At 36.0% G+C, this 19372-nt stretch overlaps 1 protein-coding gene across 1 annotated transcript in view; it reads left to right on the top strand.

Moving 5' to 3' along the window:
* The first annotated feature begins 613 nt into the window (after positions 1–613).
* LOC127944296 (uncharacterized) overlaps positions 614–19372 on the top strand; it is a 25618-nt gene continuing 6859 nt past the window's right edge. Inside the window, exons 1-6 of the mRNA XM_052540183.1 lie at positions 614–710; positions 1036–1359; positions 1462–1761; positions 2004–2084; positions 4439–4522; positions 7060–7168. Of these exons, the coding sequence (XP_052396143.1) occupies positions 650–710; positions 1036–1359; positions 1462–1761; positions 2004–2084; positions 4439–4522; positions 7060–7168 (959 nt within the window). The 5' untranslated portion in view covers positions 614–649. The remainder of the gene's footprint in view (positions 711–1035; positions 1360–1461; positions 1762–2003; positions 2085–4438; positions 4523–7059; positions 7169–19372) is intronic.

The following is a 19372-nucleotide window of genomic DNA, read 5'->3' as shown; positions in this document are numbered from 1 at the left end:
TGATGACAAACCAAAGCATTCATAAAATATATCTTTTTACTACCAATTCAAAAACAGCATCTGTTTAAACATCTCAGTCTGTGTCACAGCACACAAATCCATCTCTCCGTGAATCATCAGCCGTCTGAGACTCGTGCTGCTGTGGAATCCGAAGGGAAGATGTGCTGGAGTTTATAGTGTTAATAAAGGACTCTGGATCTGATGAAAAGCTGTATGTTATGATCCATGTGTAGAAGCACTTTAGAGACGCTCGTATAGCGTGTGCAAAGACTCTGTTTGACCAAACAGGAATTGATGTTAATAATTTTGAAATACTTTAAAAACTATTTTAGAATTAATTTCTACAAGAGAGTCATGGATAGAGGAAAATAATAATGATTTTATTTCTAGAATTTAATGTCATGCAGGAAACTACTAAACTAACAGTGAAGTAAAGAATGGCCTATAGATTGGACTAAGAGCAAATGTGGTTAACACTATGCAGTTCAGACTGAAGAATGAAGGAGAAATATGACTATTATAGCAACTCTAGCATGATTTAAACACTCAGTCTGTAGATCAGAGGAAGTGAACAAACACAGGAAGAGCTGGGAGTATTTAAAGAAAGAGTTGAGATCATATACTGAAGAGAAAGACAGAGAAAGAGAGAATGTCTGATAATAATCATCTGTGTCTGCTGGGACTGATCTTTCTCTCTTCACTTCTCACAGGTAAAGAAATCTGTGTTTTCTCTTCAAGACACTCAGTGTGATCAGTCAGAGAAAGAGTTAATCTGAACATGATCAGTTTAATCTTGTGTTTACCACAGAACATACTGGATTATTCCTGAACGCACTCAAAAATCTGATGCTGAGTTAATTTCATATTGAGAGTGTGTTTGTGATTTGAACAGCTCTCTGATAAAGAAACACTTTATTCTGAGAGTGTGTTGTTTGCATTAAATTATAAAAAAACTGTATGATCTGAATCTTCTGCTTTTTATGCTGACATTAATATAATTAATAACATTAATAATCAGATGTTCTTGTGTTTCAGGTGTCAGTGGAGTGGATGATGTTCATGTGTTCATCAGTTCTGGTGGAAACGTCACTCTGTCCTGTAATAATGCTCTTCAGGACTGTACATCAACTACATGGATCTATAACAGACCCAGCAATTCAACAACAGTTGAACTGATTACTTTAGGGATAAAGAAAGACATAGAGAGACATGAGAGACTGAGTCTGGGGTCTGACTGCTCTCTGAACATCAGGAACATCTCAACAGAAGATTATGGATCTTACATCTGTCAACAATGGACTGGTGAGAGTGGACCAAGACTAAGAAATGACACACGCGTTGATCTGCATGTTCTTCATGGTAATTTATGATTATGTGGTCAATTTTAAAAGGGTAAATTATTGATTTAATCTCTGATGATGATTGAAGAGTGTGTGATGTGTGTGTTATTCTGTGTTTCAGTCTCATCCTCACACACTGAGATCAGTGCAGGTCTCTCTGTGACTCTCTTCTGTCAGCTGTATTCATATCCTCGAGTCTCTTGTGATGATTGGATCCGTTCTGAGAGAATTCATCTGTTCTGGGTGAATCAGACTGGTGTTAAATCAGACTCCAGATATCAGATATCATCCTCATCAGATCCCTGTATCATCTCTCTGAATACAACACTCCTGAATGAAGATCACAACAGAGAGTGGAGATGTGAAGTTACTCAGAGAGATCAAGTCAAGACCTCAGTCACATACACTGTCGAGAGTTCAGGTGAGAAAACATCTCATCAATCAGTTTTAGAGTCTCATAATGTCAGTATCATTAAAGACTGTTAGAGTCACTGAAGCAGAACAAACCAAGGAACAAAAGCTTCTTTCAGTCTGACAGAAGAATCTCAAAGCACTGCTGCAAACTAATGAACTGCAGTCGAGTTTAACAGTCCAGAACCTGATGATGGGAATAATGAAGGAATTGAGACTGATCTGATCTGAACTAACATTCATCTTTTACAGCTCAAGCTGATTCAACCACAGCACGGTCCTCAGTCCACAACACAAACTCAACTACAGCAGCAGCAGTAACTCCTACAGAAGGTACAGTCAAAAAACTGAACTCTCACTGTTGATGAACTGAATCATCTCGTGTCCGGATTAAAAAATGCAGGTTATCATTTAAATTAATAGTTTCAATGAAATAAAGTTAAAATCAAGTGTTATATCATGGATTTTGAAAGTCAAGTCTTATTGTTCAGTTATTTGGACTTTTTATCAGAGTTTCTGGTATTCTGAAGTGGTTTGGTTGTAGATGATGACTGTGGTGTTTGTTGCTTCGTGTTAATATCAGTTCAGTGATAAACATTGTTTTATTTGTTCAATGCATGTGATCTATAAGCTGCATATTTTAACTGTAGTCGGTATGATCAGCTGGTTTTGGTATTGTTGCTCTGTGAATGTCTGTTGACCCGTCCTCCCGTCAATCATAGACGACACTCACTTACAACAGCCGCCACAACCTGAGCTCCACGCTTCACCACAGTCAAAAACAACTGACGTGAACATACTAGAATCTGCTCAATATAGCTGAGCTATAGAAGTAACAAAACATTGACTAAGTTCAACTAAAACTAAACTTTTCATTTTAATTCTAACATTATCAAGTAAAAAAAATATACAAAATAAAAAAAAAACCTTTTTTTTCAGTGTTTGTGCATTTTACTTCGGTTTATCTAGATCCAACAACTGTGGATTGTAGGAACTACTTTTTATTTATTGATTGATCTATTGGAGTAGTTGGTAATGTGTATGTGGAAAATATCTGTTCTTCATGTTTAAAGGGTGTTTCCAAAAAACAAAAAAAGCGAAGTGAGCTCTGATTGGCCATCTCTCCAGTGCTTTGTGATTGGCTGAATTCCTCAAGCATGTGATGGAAATGTTACGCCCCTCACCATACTGTGATGTGTCTCCCAGCAGCACAACCAGACAAAAGCAGTAAAACTCATTACAAACGAGGCATTTGCTGCATCCAGTGGGGACATAATTACTGATGATAATGACTTATACTGTCTTTATACATGTTGCATTGCGTATCTCGCTGCATAAACATAAAACCATGTCTGCATTTGTGATCTGAGAAACAACAAACAACAAGCGCTACTCTACACTGCTCAAAACTCACGTTTGAATCATCAGTAACAAATTCTTTAAAATATGTAAAATGTACTTACAGACAGTGAGTCAGAAGCACAAGACTGTCCTCACAAAGTAGAAACTGTCTCACTTTATAGAAACAGCTTTGTGTCACAGATATCATTGTCGGCTACGTTCAGGAATCAGTCCTCCGTAAAATACTCAGCACACGTAAGGGATAATCAACAGCTAGCTGTGCATTAAACGATTTGAAAAACAGCGGTTTAATTCACAGCTAGCCGTTGATTATCACGCTTATGCAATGGTCATTTGCCAGCATATTAAAGATGTTAATAATATTCTCACTGCCATATTTGACTGGAACAATAAAAATGATGGTTATTTTTGTCAGTTACTACTTGTTAGATGTTACTATGGTTACCAATGTTTTTAGGAAGGGCAATAATATAATACATGATTAAACTGACCTGGAAATACCTGGGCTGTTAAATGAATTTAATCAACACCTGTCAGCCAATCAGAACTGAGTATTCAGACAGACCATCTTAAATCTGAATATTTGGTTCTGGAACAGTTCTGTAAATACAACTTAACCACTGATATCTAGTGTCTTCTTTTGGAAGAACAAACAAAGTAGTTTCACTTGCACAGTGAAACACACAACGTCTATACAACATGGCAGCGGCTGCAACAACAATACAACAGCGAGAATAAAAGGTTACACCTTCTTTCTGTGCATGAACATCTGGGCAGCATCATGCAAATCTTCCCACACAGTGATGTAGAAATGTGGGGGTGTGTTTAAACAAGGTGTTTTAAAGGGGCATGGACCAGTCTTAACTTTTATAAAGAATATCTCTTTGGGTTTGAGACTTTAGTCTTTGCAACTTTAGGGATATCATCTATTCACAAACAGCTTGTAACACTCCAAAAAGAAAGGAATAATTGAAATTGAATCATATGAACCCTTTAAGTTATATTTTTGTTCACACATGGTTAAAATGTGTTTACTGTAGTGATAACCACAGACATCTACAAATACTATAGTTAAACCATGGTCACTTTAGTAAAACTATGGTACATTTTTATGAGGGACTACCAGTGAAAGGGTGTTGCACGTATCAAATGCAACCTTTTTATTCTGACAGTATATGATTTATACTAACATTACAGAATAGAACATGATCATGCATCCGTATCGATATACTGATATTTCAGGATTGATTTGCCCATCCCTTCTGATTAGCTTGTTCAGGTGTGTTTGACAGTATTATGATGCATCTGATGTTCATCTTCTGCAGCTCCAGATTCAACACTGAATCCATTCAGCAGCTCAATCTCTGAGATGACATCGAGCCGGACTACAGCAGCAGCTCCTACACAAGGTTCATCATCTCTCTCACACACCAGCAGTCTTTCTCACAGACTGGTTAATCATCACATCAGATTTGTGGTCTGTTGTAGCACCTCTCACACACATTCCAGCTCCTGTGTTTAATTGATCTGATGCACACATTAGGAAAAAAAATATATATTGTTTTCTTTTATCTATCAGACTCTCAGAGATGTCGTTATCATAACGCCTTGATATGAGTTACGTTTTGTTCAGACTTGAATGACAGACTGGCACCACAAGCTTCAAACCTTCTGACCTTATCTCCACAAGTTTATATCTGTAGCTCATATTTATATTTGAGACAATAGCCTGTTTGCAATGTCTAGCTTATCAGACTATTTTGTAGGCAGTCTTTTTTCTCTTATTTCCAATTTAGTTTTAATGTCAACTACAGCAACAGCAGTGATTGAAGATAACTCATCAGACTCTACGAATAAAAGTGTTTATATACATATTCCCCATTCCAGACACTCAATTCACAGTAAATAAAATACCATAGAGCCCTCTCTAGCAGCCACATGCACACATAGACAACAAAAGGGGCTTGAGCACCTGTCCTTTTTCTTCGAGACATAGTGCCCTTTTTCTGGGGAGTTTATATATGTGTGTGTGTATATATATATATATATATATATATATATATATATATATATATATATATATATTAAATTTTAATAATTAATTAATTAATTAATGTGTGTGTGTGTGTGTGTGTGTGTCTGTGTGTGTGTGTGTGTGTGTGTGTGTGTGTGTGTGTGTGTGTGTGTGTGTGTGTGTGTGTTTCTGTTTGTGCACAGCTTTCCCTGTCAAACTAATAAAGAATCTAAATATCAGGTCAGTTCGGGAAATGTTGAGACTCTGGCCTCATTCACACAGCAGCAGAATACGGTTTTCAGTCCTGTATTTAAGACTTTAATACGCTCACATTCACACACAGTTCGGTTACTTATGGCCTGAAAACCTCATTCTCTAACGGACAACAAGAGGGCCCTTTAAAAGTCTGGAATATATTTTATTTTACCTGGATATTTTCATTTTCTAATTAAATTAAATAATGAATGTCAGATGAAACATACATTTTGTGTATTGGCTGAATAACTTGGTTGATTGACTGACGGTCTCATGATCCCACCCCATTGCTAATGCACCAAATGGTTTAGTCCATCTGCACGCAGTTTATGTTATTGTGCATTCAAGTCATCTCGTATAGATCGTATTTCCAAGTTGAATGCACATGAACGCCACAACAATATTGTAAATACCAGTGGGGAGATCGGGATTTTCTTTAAGCCCCGATCTGTACGAGCTGGGGGCATGTCAGTGATTAACATGGCGGAATATACAATACTTAAAGGTATTTAGCTGTGATATTGTCAGGCTTTTCTAATTACAGCGGAGTAAGTTAATCGACAACATTTAATATGATGGCATTATAATATAACAATGCAACTTGTAACAATAAAGTTGGCAGTGGCTTCATCAATTAATTTCAAACGTTAAAAAACGAAGTATACCTAATGCATATTTCTTTGTTCTTCGTTTTTTAGAACAAGAGTTTAAGAACATTGCTTTATTTTTGTGTTATTAATTAAGAGAAAGTACTCCGCCATCTTGCTCCGACGAAAGTGACTTGAGCACGATGTCCCACCTCGTGCGTACGAACTTCCCAGGAGGACTTGAACGCACCATCAGTTGAGCATCTGGTGGAGCGCTGTATGAACGTCTTTCTCAAAGAAAGCCAGATCAGGCCACCAAAAAACAAAGACAGGAGAAGGAAAGAAAACAAAATTAGGGTTGGTTACTGACTCCATTTCAAAGAAAGGTGGGCACAAACTAAAGCACAAAATTTTTAATGCTAAACTGCTTGAATATCCCCGTGAATCGGCAATCGTTAGTGTTAAAAAGTGAACTGAGACAACCCATTGAAAGAGCAGAACATACACTTAGATGACAATTTGGTTATACATGTAATCTCAGGTAAATTACTTTAGCTACTTAAACAAACTGAACACTAACAATGCTGTTTGCATACAACACACCATTATAACAGCGTAATCTTGAAATGTTTAATTTTAAATTAATAAGCTATAATATCAAAAATTAGCAATAGTAGGTTAATCAGTGTCATAGGTAGCTTGTTATCTCATTGCTAGCTACAGTGAAATTCGAACAATAAAAAAGAATATTGTGCAAAAGTTAATTTCAGTAATTCTAATATATAATATAGTTAATATATTAATATATTGTTATAATGGTATAACTAATATATTATATAGACTCATTGCATGCAAAGTGAGATATTTCAAGCCTTCATCTGTTTTAATGTTGATGATTATTTATGACTTGCAGCTTATGAAAACAACAAATTCAGAATTAGAATATTGTGAAAAGGTTTTCATAGCTGTAAGTAATAAATAATCATCAAAATTACAACAAATAAAGGCTTGAAATATCTCACTTTGCATGCAATGAGTCTATATAATATATTAGTTATACCATTATATTGAACAACATTATATTTGTCAGATTTTGTAGGAGCAGATCTTAACATTGTGAAACACATGCCCCTCAGTTTCAGAAACTGTCACATCAGTAACAACAGACTCTTCATCCTCTTCCTCGGATTTGAAACAAGGTGAGCTAATGTAGTTCAAAATGAAAGCAAACCATGTTTAGCTATTCTGACTGAAAGGTGTTAAGTGACACTAACATCACAGTATGTCTTATTATAGTAAGTTATAATTAGGATAAGAGGTTAATTTCAAATGTATACTTCATGTAGAGAAAGATAGTGAAGATGTGATTGAGGATGATGGTGGAAGTGAAGAGAGCAGGGAGCATGAGTGTTGCTTTGAGCACAGTGTGCAAATGATAGATAGAGAGGGACTGGAAAAACAGGCAGAGCAATTCAGTCCATCAAGTCTTGTTTGGTTATCATACAGTGCGCAGTTTGTTGATGTAGGGATTAAAAAACTAAAATAGTATGGGGGGGGGGGGGGGGCATGGGGGCCCATCAGGGATCTTGTGCAATGCCCCTGATAACGAAACTCACACCTGTACATTTTCTCGAAACACACATGCTGTGTGAATGGAACGGAACAGAGAGCCGCAGAAGTGAAGCCCTCCCTTCCTTTCCAATGTTTGTCTTGGTGTGGAGGAAACCATAGAAACAATATGTAGTGTGTTTTTGGGACATTTTACAGTTAATGGTTTAAACAAAAGCCACTAATAGAAGGCGACCAAATAACAGAAGAGACCAACAGACACCATTACAGTTCCATTAAAACCAATACAATTTTATTATAACCAGTAAAACCATTACAGATGATATGATGCTTTCTATTTTTATTTTTATTTTTTTCTTTCTTTATTTTTTTTCAGTAGGGGATTGAAATAAATGTATTATTGTATGAACTAAAATACTTTAAATATATAGAAAAAGACCAGAATGCAAAATTTAAAATATGCATAAGCATAAACCTAAAATCTCTCTCTCTATATATACAAGGCTGGGGAGTAACAAAATACATGTAACGGCGTTAGGTATTTAAAAAACTAAATAACTGTAATCAGATTACAGTTACATCTGAAAAGTATTTTAGATTACCATTGATTACTTTTATTTTGATGTCATTTATTAATTTAATATTTAAGTAAACAGTTTGGGGATTTTAACCAATACCTCACCTGATTCTCCGTTGAAACAAAAACACTGCAGCAGCTGTTCATTTAGCAACTCCCAGTGAGCGATATGCTCATCACAACACAAACTTTCTTCTAAAATTCACACTTTGCATTCAGTTAACAGATCCATACAAATCATCATAGGTGTGATTGGCAAAGGACAAAAAAGCAGGACACTATACGGTGCACTTATCATGACGCGGCGACAGATCCAACCCCCACCCCACACACAGTGACATAATTTATATAGTATAATAATAAATTAATAATAAATTATTGTACTAGTTTTTTGTTTAAATGAATTTATAAATTAATTAAAAATTGGAAAAAAAAATTGAAATACACATCTAAATTAAATGATTAAACAAAGAAAAAAAAATCATAAAAAGGAGTAATGTGGGAAAAATAGGGATTAAATTCCAAAAAAATAATTTATTGGGCATTTCTTGTCCTCCCAGATGTTTTTCTTTTTCCTTATTTCTATGGTGTCCTTTACATCTATTAAAAACAACATCTTTATTTCCCTCTATATTTTTTAAAGGTATCTTTTCTTGTGTTTTCTGTTCAGCCATTTTGTCAGTGCCTCCGCCTGTAGTTATGAGCTTTATTATAGACTTCTATGATTGCTAATCCACAAGAGATGACGATTATTAGGTTGAACGTTCAGAATACGATTCCATAGGTTATATTTCAGCAAGAATTCTGCGAATGGACAGCGACTCTTAAGTAGCACGTAGAACACGTTCATGTCAAATAATTTTTTTGGGAAAAGCACGTGGAATTGCGGTGAGAGTTTGTAACCTTGTATGTTGTGAGCGCTCTTCAGAGCTAAGATACATCGTTATCAGGAAACTCGACCAAGATCAGTTTTATGAATTCATTAAAGTGAATCGTTTCAAAGTAGGGCTGCTCGATTATGTCAAAAATCATAATCACGATTATTTTGGTCAATATTGTAATTACGATTAATTACCACGATCATGAGGGGGCCATATGACCAAAACTTTATATGAGTGATTTATTTAAAGAAAGTGATACATGATACAGGAATGGGGTGCAATAATCATTTTATCTCGATGGATTTTCATAATCGATGGAGGCCAAAATCAAAATCGAATCGTTTTTTCGATTCAGCCCTAGTTCAAAGGAGTCGTTAAATTTTACTAGACCTGCATATAAAAATGAAAGACAATATATTGGATTTGCTTAGCTGAATCATCCGTGTTCACTGTCGTCAGTCAACTGAAGCTGTTCACTTGAGTAGATGGTTGGGTTTGTGTGCATTCATAACAGTGCGCATACACTTTGAACTTCAATCGTGACAAATGATTCGACTACTTGAGGAGTGACATGTCGACATGAATCAGAGGCAAAAAAAACGTTGGCAGCGGTGAGCGGTCATTATGTTTACCAATACCCGACCCATCGCAACCACCATCCGCCATTTTTTTTTTTTTTTTACGAGAGCATTATTTTCAGGACGGAAAAGCCGGATTTCCAGATTTTTCCGGAAGAATCATACCCCTGAATTATGCATGAAATAAAAGTTTATAAAGTCAAATGATAACTTTATGTGTTTTACCTATGAACTTGAAGTCTTTATTCATTCGAAATGTCCAATAATAGATCATCTTTGCAGGGCCGTTGCTGGGGTTTATGGGGCCCCGGTGCAGGTAGTACAGTGGGCCCTGTTTGAAATTGTTTAATTTGCATGTTCATAATATTTATTTATTTGTGCTATTTACACAATGTTTAAGCTTGTTTAAGTTTGTAGGTGTAAGTACAGAAACCGAATAATCAAATGTAAAATAGCACTGCATTGTTTTCAATGTAAAATAAAAGAAACAGTCAGACCAAAATGTATTCAGATACCTTCAACATGTCTTACATTATCATAGTTTATTTGCTATAGTTTAGACGTTTATAGTTTATAGTTAAACTGTCAGAGCTAATTTATCTTGATAATGCCAGAAAACTTTCATAGAAAGGTGTATAAAGGATTACAATCAAACAAAACGTCAGACAAATGTCACTATGCCAATATTTACACAGCTATCAATACTTTGTTGACCAATGACCAAGCAATGCTTAATTTTGTTCACTCATGGTTAATTAGCAATTAAAGAAGAACCACTTTGGTAAACACGGTGTCACGCTGTCAGTCTCTGTTTTCCTGGGTGTTCCCTAGTGAGCTCGCTTCTCCTTAGGCACTTCACCATAGGCACTTTAATTCCTCTAGTCTGGTCCTGTCTTCACAGTAATTGCACTCCAATTAATCGCACAGGTGCAGGAAATCAATTGTCATTAGTGTCCCTATAAATACCTGTCTTTACCTGTTGTGTGTATGGAGTCTTTACCCTTTGTGTGATATGTTCTCGTCTCCCGAGACTTACCCCTGCCTTCTCATTCCTCCGAGTTTTCTGTTCCGTTTCATCCGGTTTTCTCTTTTGTTTTGTTTTGTTTGTCTCCCTGGACTGTTTATTTTGTATTACCCTTTTTGTTATTAAATCATACTTTGCAATTGGATCTACCCTCTCCTTGTGTTTCCAATACATGATCGTCACACATGGTCAGGGCAAAGTGTCTGAACAGTTTTTGGTCCCAAATAGTTTATCAATTTCACTGGTAGTCCATAGTATGAAAAATATTGGGGTATAATATTTCACAGTTCACTTTTGTAACCCAAACTCAAATTAGTATATCTGCAGTCTATACCCAAGTTAATTTGTTCAAAATATTAAACATTTAAATCAGTATAATTACATATTTAATTATGTATGTGATTGTACAGCAAATAAAACAAAGCTTTGTGACAATGTAATTGTAATAATAAAACCTTCATAATCATCGGGAAGAAGGAGGCGGGAACCGGCGGACAATCCAAATGACATTTTAATTACACTAATAAACACAAAACAGCACACCAGCCCCTCACGGACGACTGATGCGCACAAATAAAAAGCAAAACATAAAATAAAGCCCAGGCCTGGTCCTCTCTCGTCCTTCACGGTCATCGCTCCAGTTTTATATCCTTCCATCTCCTCTGTGGGACTCGAGACCAGTGGTGGGTGGCAGGTGTCGCTCATTTACCAATTACTCGACCGGCCTTGCTCGTTCCCACATCCCTCGGCCCCGCCCCACTCGTCACAGTAATATTTTATTAAAATGTTTAAATTATACATTTTATTATTAATTTAAGTGATATGTAAATTATTGCAGCAAATTGCAACGAATCAGAACTCTGAATAGCACTGCAGATGTTAGAGATCCAATCGGAAAAGACCCAGGTAGCAGCACTGACTCCGCCTCTTGCGAGCAATGCAGATTGAAAAAAAAAAAACAGTGATAGAATACAGAGAGTGGAAGAGTTATTAAGATAATTAATTGTGAAATACCTGGAAGAAAACATAGAATTTAATCGAAAATCAGTTTGTTACATCACTACACTGATTGGAGACATTTGTTTAGGTACTTACTTGCATAGAGTTCCTGCTGTTCCAGGGAAGTCATGGCCTAATGGTTAGAGAGTTGGACTGGCAATCGAAAGGTTGTGAGTTCGAGTCTCGGGCCGGCAGGAATTGTAGGTGGGGGGAGTGCATGTACAGTTCTCTCTCCACCTTCAATACCATGACTTATAATAAGTTAATAATACGTTTTATTTATATAGCGCCTTTCCAGAGCTCAAGGACACTTACAATAAACAAACAACAATAAAGGCAATTGACAAAGAGAGCAGACAGAACAACAATAGGCAAATGAGAGTGCAAGTACAGTAAGAGAGAATTGGGTAGATGGGGCAGCAACCAGCAGAGAAAGAAAAGAAAAAAAACCCACTAAGAACTATAACATTCAGAAAATAGGTGTGTTTTGAGCATGGATTTGAATTCAGAGATAGTGTTAACAAAACGGAGTGATGGGGGGAGAGAGTTCCACATTTTGGGCGCAACAACACTGAATGATCTGCCCCCCATTGAAGCAAGGCGATGCCGAGGAACAACGAGAAGGCTGGAATCAGTGGATCGTAAAGAGCGAGTTGGGGTGTAGGGGAGAAGCAGGTTACAGAGGTAGGGGGGAGCAAGGCCGTGCAGAGACTTAAAAGCGAGAAGGAGAATTTTGAATTTAATACGGTAAGCCACAGGAAGCCAGTGAAGATCATGCAGAATTGGGGAAATATGTGCAGAACGCTTGGTGTGGGTGAGTAGTCTGGCAGCAGAGTTTTGAATGTATTGTAATCTGGAAATGGAGCTAGCTGATAGGCCGATGAAAAGTGCATTGCAGTAATCAAGACATGAGGCGACAAATGCATGGATGACAGTTTCAGCATCAGAGATACTGATAAAGGGACAGAACTGAGCGATACGACGTAGATGAAAGAATGCCAATTTAGTGATGGAATTAATGTGAGAGTGGAAAGATAGAGAGGAATCAAAAATTACACCAAGATTTTTAACAGTACTAGATGGTTTGATAAGAGAGCCTGCGATCTCACAGGTGAAGTTAGTAGGAATTTTATTAGTGAGTGATGAAGGTCCAGTGAAAATAATCTCAGTTTTTTCCATGTTAAGTTTTAGAAAATTTGAATGAAGCCAATCTTTTATTTCATGTACACAATTTTGTCAGTTGTGGAAGATAAAGTTGATGTACAGGTAGTATATAATTGAATGTCGTCAGCATAAAAATGATAATTAAAACCATGACGGCGGAGGATCTGACCAAGAGGTATTATATAAATTATAAATAATAATGGCCCAAGAACGGATCCCTGAGGGACACCTTGCTTCAGGGGGACAGTAGTTGAGCGAAAATTCTGAAGTGAAATGTAAAACAGTCTGTCAGAGAGAAAAGAGGAGAACCAGGAAAGAGCAGCACCAGAAATACCCACATCCGAAATGCGCGAAATGAGTAGATGATGGGAGACGGTATCGAAGGCAGAGCTGAGGTCGAGCAGCAAAAGCATAGACAAAGAACCAGAATCACCAGAGAGAAGCAGATCATTCAGTACCTTAACTAGAGCATTTTCAGTACTATGCAAAGGGCGAAAACCAGATTGAAAAGGATCAAAAAGATTATTTTCAACTAGAATAGACTGAAGCTGGGAGGCAACAGTACTTTCCAGTAATTTAGCTATGAAGGGGAGATTTGAAATGGGACGATAATTAGATAAATCTGAGGGATCAAGGTTGGGTTTCTTGAGAACAGGGGTAACAGCTGCAGTTTTGAGTGAAAGAGGAAATGAAGCAGAGGTAAGAGATGCATTGATGAAGTGAGAGATAGGTGCAGAAATAACTGAATGGCAAAGTTTCAGTAGAGTAGTAGGAGCAGGGTCAAGATGACAAGATGAAGGGTTGGATTTCAAGATTAACTCAGAGACAGAAGAAGGAGTAGACAGAGAGAAAAAAGGCAGGGATTGACCAGGTTGATTCGGCAGATAACTAATGTTAGTGGCATCATTAAAGAGGCACTGGTTTACGGAATCTGTCTTTTCTGGCATGTGAGCCAAGAATGAAGTGCAAAGTTTATCAGAAGCTAGAGCAACATGAGATGGAGGTTTGGTAATTTTTTTTATTGTGTTGAATAATGCTTTTGGCCTGTTGCTTGATTTATTAATTGTAGCAGATACAAAACTGGAACGAGCCAAATTCAGGGCTGATTTATAAATCTTAGGTGCCCTTGAGCAAGGCACTGAACCCCAAACTGCTCCCCGGGAGCTGCAGCATAAATGGCTGCCCACTGCTCCGGGTGTGTGTTCACTGCTCTGTGTGTGTGCACTTCGGATGGGTTAAATGCACAAATTCTGAGTATGGGTCACCATACTTGGCTGAATGTCACGTCACTTTCACTTGATTGTGTCAATGTTTAAGGCCAAATTAACACTAATGAAACTAACGTGGTTTATGTACAGTATTATGTGAGACTAAACCATAAAAGCAATGTATCACAATGTGTAAAGAGTGATTACAATGTCGAATTGTTGTTTAGAAATGTGTTAAATGATGCTAATGTAAAGAGAAATTACTAAGGATATTGCCCTGTTGTGTGCAGGCCAGTTTTGCATGTATGTGTTTTGAAGATGGATTTTCTATCGTGAACTGCGTTCTTTGATGTGGATGCATCGAGTCGCGTGACAAACGAAAGAAATAGATGACGAGCCACCCGTAAACCGAACTTGGATCAACTTTTCTCATCTTCCTGTGGATTTGTGTCATTTCTCCAGTCTGTTCATTCTGTAGGAGTTCATCTCTTTTGAACTTAAGGATTGAGGTATTTTTTTTTTCTTTTGGAACTGGCATTTTCTGAGAAGAAAAAGGGAAAATTCACATTTTTTGTGTGGTTTGGACTCTGATCTTTCTGTCGTTATTACTGTGGGTAACAAACCAGTATTTTAAATTTATTTTGTTGGTTGATAATTTCTGGCATTTAATTTGGGTAATTATTTTAATATTTAACTCACAACTGAATGTTGTACAATTTATTTTCTTTAAAAAGGCATTGTTGATTCAAAATCTATTTTTTGTTTGGTTAATTATTTCATTGACACTTTTACTTTTGATATAAAAATTTGTGTGTGTCCACCTTTGTCTCCCTCGACTCCTGTGTCTTCTGATTGGCCCATTGATCTGGTTTATCACAAATTTTGCAAAGCAAGTGTTACACTTTATTTTGCTGTAGCCTACTCACTTACATAAATTGACTTTAGTGTCCTGCACCCACTAATAAATGGCAAAAAATTATTAAATCTTGTTAAAACTACAAAGTAATTCAGTCAAGAGCAGTACGTGATTTTCTGTCTTTCATTTTCTTGGATTAACGTTAAAATTAAAATTAGGCGCGGTCACTTTAAGAGACAAAGCATCATTATACAGATCCGATTTCTTTCTCCTCTGTTTACTTTCAATTAAGACATAATACCAACAGTTTTTTCGAACAAACTTTCCAAGACAGGTATTTTTACATCATTTTGTATGTATTTGTCGGTACGGAGCAAGAAGAGGCAAATTCAGTGTTAAATGGATTTGAGACGCGCTCTCTGCATGTGCCCTGTGCGCACAGAACTGATCATGCTGACATCTCCTTTCGTAAGTATATAATATGGATAAGAAACAAAATAAAGTTAAGTGATTAGATGTTTTATTTTTGGATAAACAATTATATTCCCTACCAGTCAAACATTTTTGAACAGTAACATTGTTTTTAAAGAAGTATCTTCTGCTCGTCAAGCCTGCATGTATTTGATCCAAATAAAAACTTAAAATAACTGTTGTTATTTATATATATTTTAAAATGTAATTTATTCCTGTGATTTCAAGGCTGAATTTTTAGCATCATTACTCCAGTCACATGATCCTTCAGAAATCATTCTAATATACTGATTTGCTGCTCCAAAAAAAACATTTATTATTATTATTATTATTATTATTATTATTATTATTATGTTGAAAACAGCGGAATAAAATTTTTCAGGTTTCTTTAATGAATAGAAAGTTCAGAAGATCAGCATTTATTTGAAATAGAAAAGAAAAGTCTTTGTCGATTGATCTTCAACAACCCCTCCCCCCACCCAAATAAAAAAAAAATAAAATAAAAAAATATATATATATATATATATATATATATATATATATATATATATATATATATATATATATATATATATATTGACTCCAAGCTTTTGAATGGTATTGCGTATAATGTTACAATAGCATTTTATTTCAGATAAATTCTGATCTCTGGATCTTTATAATCAAAGAATCTTGAAAAAATGTGCTCAACTGTTTTAAATATTGATAATAATAATAATAATAATAATAATAATAATAATAATAATAATAATAAATGTGTCTTGAGCAGCAAATCAGCATATTTTAATGATTTCTGAAGATCATGTGACACTAAAGACTGGAGAAAATTCAGCTTTGACCACAAGAATAAATTACATTTTTCAATATATTCAAATAGAAAGCAGTTATTTTAAATCATAAAAATATTGCACAATATTACTGCTTTTGATGTATTTTGGATCAAATAAATGCAGGCTTGGTGAGTGAAAGAGACTTTCTTAAAAAAAAAAAAAAAAAAACCTTAACATTAAAAATCTTAACGTTACCATTCAAAAACTTTTGACTGGTAGAGTAATCTCTCTTAAAATTCCTTACTGGGTTATGATAATCAAAACAGTCATGAGCTAGATTAAGCTTTGATCTCTGCAAACCAAACTTACACTTTAATCAAATACTCAATAATAAATGTTTAATACCATAAAGCTGCTTGATTTGAAGTATTGCATAAAATACTATAGACGTGACGTGCATGCTTTACTGAGCTCGTTCAAACATCCACATCGGTGTAATAAGATGCATTTTTAACTGCTGCTTTCACACTGCTGTGATTTTTGTGTTGTTGTTTGTCTTGTTATTGAGGGAAAAGCGCGCGTTTTATATTTTCATATCCAAACGCCATTCGATTTCTCTGAAGCAGCGCTGAGCAAGGGCTGTGTCTCTTCTTCTCTTGAATTGCATCGAGGAGGTCTGAATTACAGTCTTGCGATACAGCGCCACACTGGTCAAACTGCATTATTGCAGGCTCTAAATTATGTTAAATGAAATCAAACGACTACTCTACAACAAAAATATTTGTAGTCAATTTTTTATTGTCGATAATGTCGACTAATCGTTTCAGCCCTAGTTGGAAAGCATAAAAACAAGACATCCAGTAAATATGTTCCTTTGTGTTACAAATCTTAAGTATTTCAAAGTATTTTAAAGTATTTAGATTAAGTTACTAAACCTGAGTAATCTAACGAAATATGTTACTGATTACTTTTTAAAGCATGTATTGTGTAATCTGTAGTGAAATACGTTTTAAAAGTAACCTTCCCAGCCCTGAATATAGCAGGGATGCTCTAGAGACGAGCTCCACCATGTTTTCTCCTTTATACCAAGGGGACTTCTCCAGAACGTCCAGATAGCCAGTCCGCCCCTGGTGGTGATGAACAAAGATTAACCTGTGCCGCGAATTTAAAGCTAATTGCCTAAAAGACAAAGGGCAAATATAGTTAATTTTTCTAGCTAACATCCATGATGACTCATGATGAGCTAGCATGTAAGTTAACTAAAGTTAAGCGAAGGCAATAGGAATTATTGTAGGTTAGACCAGTGCACATTTCTTACACTGCATTATTACAAATGTAATATTGATGTGTATACAGCTGTTCAATAAACAACAATTCAATGTTAAAACACTTATGTCTTAGACACAATATTGACTGTTTTTGCTCTATTTCGACAACAAATTTAATTCTAATTTGTGTCTCTGGTTAAATACATTCATGTCCTGCATTAAACAGTGTGTAAATGGATCTAAATGTCCATTCTGATGAAGCTTCTGCATTGCAAAGATTCATTTTGTCAATACTGATTTTATTTGCTTGGTGACTTATTATTATAAATGATTGGTTTAATTTAATAATTAGACTGAAAAAAAAAATGATGCACAAAAAAAAGCTTTATAAAAGGTAAAAATGGCTATAAAAGATATTATATATATTAGTGGTGGGCATAGATTATTTTTTTTTTTAATCTAGATTAATCTCACTGTGATCTTGAAATTAATCTAGATTAAACTAGATTAAAATGGCTCATAACGCAGCACGTTAATGCCGATAACGACCCACCACTAATATATATATACAGTCGTGGCCAAAAGTTTTGAGAATTACATAAATATTAGTTTTCAAAAAGTTTGCTGCTAAACTGCTTTTAGATCTTTGTTTCAGTTGTTTCTGTGATGTACTGAAATATAATTACAAGCACTTCATACGCTTAAAAGGCTTTTATCGACAATTACATGACATTTATGCAAAGAGTCAGTATTTGCAGTATTGGCCCTTCTTTTTCAGGACCTCTGCTATTCGACTGGGCGTGCTCTCAATCAACTTCTAGCCAAATCCTGACTGATAGCAACCCATTCTTTCATAATCACTTCTTGGAGTTTGTCAGAATTAGCGGGTTTTTGTTTGTCCACCTGCCTCTTGAGGATTGACCACAAGTTCTCAATGGGATTAAGATCTGGGGAGTTTCCAGGCCATGGACCCTAAATTTCAACATTCTGGTCCCCGAGCCACTTAGTTATCACTTTTGCCTTATGGCACGGTGCTCCATCGTGCTGGAAAATGCATTGTTCTTCACCAAACTGTTGTTGGATTGTTGGAAGAAGTTGCTGTTGGAGGGTGTTTTGGTACCATTCTTTATTCATGGCTGTGTTTTTGGGCAGAATTGTGAGTGATCCCACTCCCTTGGATGAGAAGCAACCCCAAACATGAATGGTGTCAGGATGCTTTACTGTTGGCATGACACAGGACTAATGGTAGTGCTTACCTTTTCTTCTCCGGACAAGCCTTTTTCCAGATGCCCCAAACAATCGGACAGGGGCTTCATCAGAGAATATGACTTTGCCCCAGTCCTCAGCAGTCCATTCACTATACTTTCTGCAGAAGATCAATCTATCTCTGATGTTTTTTTTGGAGAGAAGTGGCTTCTTTGCTGCCCTTCTTGACACCAGGCCATCTTCCAAAAGTCCTGGCCTCACTGTGCGTGCAGATGCGCTCACACCTGCTTGCTACCATTCTTGAGCAAGCTCTGCACTGGTGGCACTCCGATCCCGCAGCTGAATCCTCTTTAGGAGATGATCCTGGCACTTGCTGGACTTTCTTGGACGCCCTGAAGCCTTCTTTACAAGAATTGAACCTCTTTCCTTGAAGTTCTTGATGATCCTATAAATTGTTGATTTAGGTGCAATCTTAGTAGCCACACTATCCTTGCCTGTGAAGCCATTTTTATGTCCTTTAATGACAGCAATGAAATGCAGTGGAAAGGTTTTTTTGGGATTAAGTTAATTTTCATGGCAAAGAAGGACTAAGCAATTCATCTGATCACTTTTCATAACATTCTGGAGTATATGCAGATTGCTATTATAAAACTTAATTAGCAACTTTTCCAATTTCCAATATTTATGTAATTCTCAAAACTTTTGGCCACAACAATATATATATATATATATATATTTAAACTTATTGGAAAAGATGAATCTCTATCAGTGTGAATTGATCACCACACGAAAATAAAGAATATCAAAAACTTACGTTAGTCACAGTAGTCCT

The sequence above is a fragment of the Carassius gibelio genome, chromosome A23, assembly GCF_023724105.1.
Source record: "Carassius gibelio isolate Cgi1373 ecotype wild population from Czech Republic chromosome A23, carGib1.2-hapl.c, whole genome shotgun sequence".
Classification (NCBI taxonomy): domain Eukaryota; kingdom Metazoa; phylum Chordata; class Actinopteri; order Cypriniformes; family Cyprinidae; genus Carassius; species Carassius gibelio.
This window is presented reverse-complemented; position numbering and strand designations above follow the sequence as displayed.